The following is a 3,153-nucleotide window of genomic DNA, read 5'->3' as shown; positions in this document are numbered from 1 at the left end:
GGACTCCTAACCCAACTAGGACACCTCCAGCCGAGCCACCACCGAACCCAGCCGACCCTAACCGACCTTGGACCACGGCCAGCCCCTACCCAGACCAGCCCAAGCCATTCCACCCCTGCAGCAAACCACCTGAAAGCAAGAACCACAACCTGCGCTCCATGCAGCTTCCTCGCGTTTCTCTCGTTGGCTCGAGCCAGCAGTGACCCAAGCCACTCCAGCCCCTGGCCCGACCCCTGCCCATCATCCTAAGACCCTCATGGACCACCCTGGCTCGCCCCCAGGCCAGCCGCGCTCCCCCTCTTCTCCCCCGAACAGCCTACTGCGCGTGAATATGGGAGGAGTCCCACTTCGGGTGGACTCCTTCCCCAAGCCTAGATCTCGAACCCTAGCCACTCTAGGACCCAACCCAGCCCTAGACCGAGACCACCCCTAACCCTGGACGAGCCCTGGTTGAGCCCCACCAACCCATGCAAAGAAACAAGCCCCTGGAACCATAACATGCACACAAACTCCAACAAAACTCACGGTTCTTATTTCTGAATTTTCCTACGATTCCATCTTATTTCTCTTCAATATTTATCATGTTTTGTCCATAATTTATCATATTTTATCATGTACTGGCAGCGTATCCGTTGGGTTCATAACGATTCTTTTAAAATAAGCGTAAAATCGTAAAAACGTTAAAAATACGTATCATACCGTAAAATAATCGAACCCATATATTTTTCATGCATAATCAAATAAAACACACATAATATGATTTGTATGATGTTTTAAAAAGGTTTAGAAACGTGCCTTTGCGTTTATAGCGCTCGAATATACGATCTTCGGCGAGGGTGCGACGTTGGACGACCGGACGACGAAGAACTCCTAGCCTTTTTTCTCCTCCTTAATTTCGAAAATCAGTATGTGCTTGTGTGTGAAATTTTCGGCTGAAAGGTGCCAATGGTTGTGGTGTTTTCAAAACCTAAATCACTTATTTATAATTAATTTAACAAGTTAAATGGGCTTTGGTTTGGGCTTGTATGATTAAGGGTAATTGGGCCTTCTTTAAATCATTAAATTGAGCCCAATAACACTTAATTAATTAAATAATAAAAGTTTATAAAATAATTTTTCTCAAAATAATATTTTTGATCTTTTAAAACTCCTTGTTTGCCCAAAACCGGCTTCCCGGGAAAAATCGAGCTCAACTCGTAAAATAAATTCGAACTCCAATATTTTTCGGAAAATTAAATCATTTTTAATCATATTAGGAAGCCTTGCCACTATTTAAATAAAAATACATATTCTTGTCTTGGTCGTCCCCGGTCTCCTTCCCCTACCTATTATCGAATATTCGTGCAAAATCTTTAATTTCATGAAAACATGTCACATAATCATTTAATCATGCAATCCTATATTTAATCATATAATAAACATCATGCTAGCATTTAAAAGCAATTAAATAAAACAATTAAGCAATTAAAATATTTTTGCATGCATGTAGTTTACGTGGACTGATTTTTCGGACGTTACAATTCTCCCCCCCTTAACTAGAATTTCGACCTCGAAATTTTTCTTGACTTGATGATTGAAAAGTTTAGATTCCTTCATCCACCTCAAACTTAACCTCTAGCTTAAATCTTACTTTTCAATTCAGTCCTCAAAATCTTGAAAATTGCAATTCTAACCCAAAAATTCTCAATGTCGACTCCTAAATCTAGCTCAAGTAGCGCATGCATCCTATTTTCCTCTAAGTTCTTCAATATCCCCATCACCCAATTTAACATTTCATGCAAAAGAGCATAGAAAAATGTTAAACAGCTAGGTTACCTCGAAATCAGTGTAGTGTCGGCTCTGTCTCATCTTCTGTAGCTTGCATCACATAGACTCTTCCGGTCAGGGGTTGCCTAGGCTTGGTGCAATCCGCAGCCTTGTGTCCCAACTCCCCGCACTTGAAGCACTTGAAGGTGCCCCACATGCACTTGCCATAATGTGGACGATTGCACTCCTTGCAAAGTGGTTTTTCATCGGCTTTCGGAACATTTCCTTTAGGTGGTTGTCCTTGTGATTTTGGTGGTTCTGGTTGCTTAGAAGGTCCCGTATGAGGCTTCTTATTACTCTGATTAGCTTGCTGAGCACGGTTCCTCTTTCGCTGCATCTCCCAATCGATATCCTTCAATGACTGCTCGGCTCTAAGAGCCCTGGCAACGGCGGTAGTATAATCAGCAGGATCGACAAGTGTCACATCGCGTCGGATAGTCGGCCTCAAACCATCTAGAAAATGTCGTAATTTTTCAGCAGGATCTTTGGCAATCAAGGGCATAAAGTGACAGCCCCTATCAAACTTCTGCACAAACTCGGCAACAGTCCAATCCCCCTGACGGAGACTCATAAACTCTCTCTTAAGCCTAGAACGAACATCGGATGTGAAGTACTTGTCATAGAACACTCTCTTGAATCCTTCCCAAGTCAAAGTCGCCATATTCACTCCTCGCTCCGCTCCCTCCCACCATAAGGAAGCGTCGCCTTTCAACAGGTAGATAGTACATCGAACGCGATCGGCGTCCGCCATGTCCATATAATGAAATATTACCTCTAATGATCTAATCCATCCCTCAGCCATAAATGGATCAGTAGTGCCATGAAACTCATCGGGGTGCATCCTCCTGAAACGCTCATATACTGGCTCTGGCCTACCCATTGCTCCATTCCCTACGTGTTGCTCAAAGAAACGGGCCATACCGGCTAGTACACGGGCACTAGCATCCTGACCAGGTGGAGGCTGTGGGATATCCTCCTCCTGTCTACCCTCATCAGTCCTAAGCACATTCCTTCTAGGAGGCATCTCTGTATACGTCGTCCAAACCACGTAACCAATATGCATTATTTTTTTTTTTTTTTTTTGCAACACGCAACTAACATGTATAACATGTATCATATAAACATTTAAAAGAATTTTAAGCATATAAAATATAAAGCAGTAAAAACTCACATATTTGAGGCGTGATTTCTTGAGCTTCTCGAAGTGACAGTACACAACCCTTTTGGGAAAACCTGGCTCTGATACCAACTGAAACGACCTCTAATTTTTTTTTTTCGTTGCTAATCTTTAATCATAAATTCTAACTATTAAACTAAATAAAATAAATTAACATAAACATGAATCAT

General features: G+C 42.3%; 1 protein-coding gene across 1 annotated transcript; it reads right to left on the bottom strand.

The window, feature by feature from the left end:
- Positions 1–1,822: 1,822 nt before the first annotated feature.
- On the bottom strand, positions 1,823–2,830 carry LOC140840713 (uncharacterized). The gene has a single exon (XM_073207886.1). The coding sequence runs from the start codon at positions 2,828–2,830 to the stop codon at positions 1,823–1,825; it is 1,008 nt and encodes a 335-aa protein (XP_073063987.1).
- Positions 2,831–3,153: the final 323 nt, after the last annotated feature.

This window comes from Primulina eburnea, chromosome 9, assembly GCF_022965805.1.
Source record: "Primulina eburnea isolate SZY01 chromosome 9, ASM2296580v1, whole genome shotgun sequence".
Lineage (NCBI taxonomy): Eukaryota > Viridiplantae > Streptophyta > Magnoliopsida > Lamiales > Gesneriaceae > Primulina > Primulina eburnea.
This window is presented reverse-complemented; position numbering and strand designations above follow the sequence as displayed.

What these genes read in the sequence shown, in the direction of transcription:
- LOC140840713 (XM_073207886.1), bottom strand. Translation starts at nt 2,830, where the DNA reads ATGCCTCCTAGAAGGAATGTGCTTAGGACTGATGAGGGTAGACAGGAG.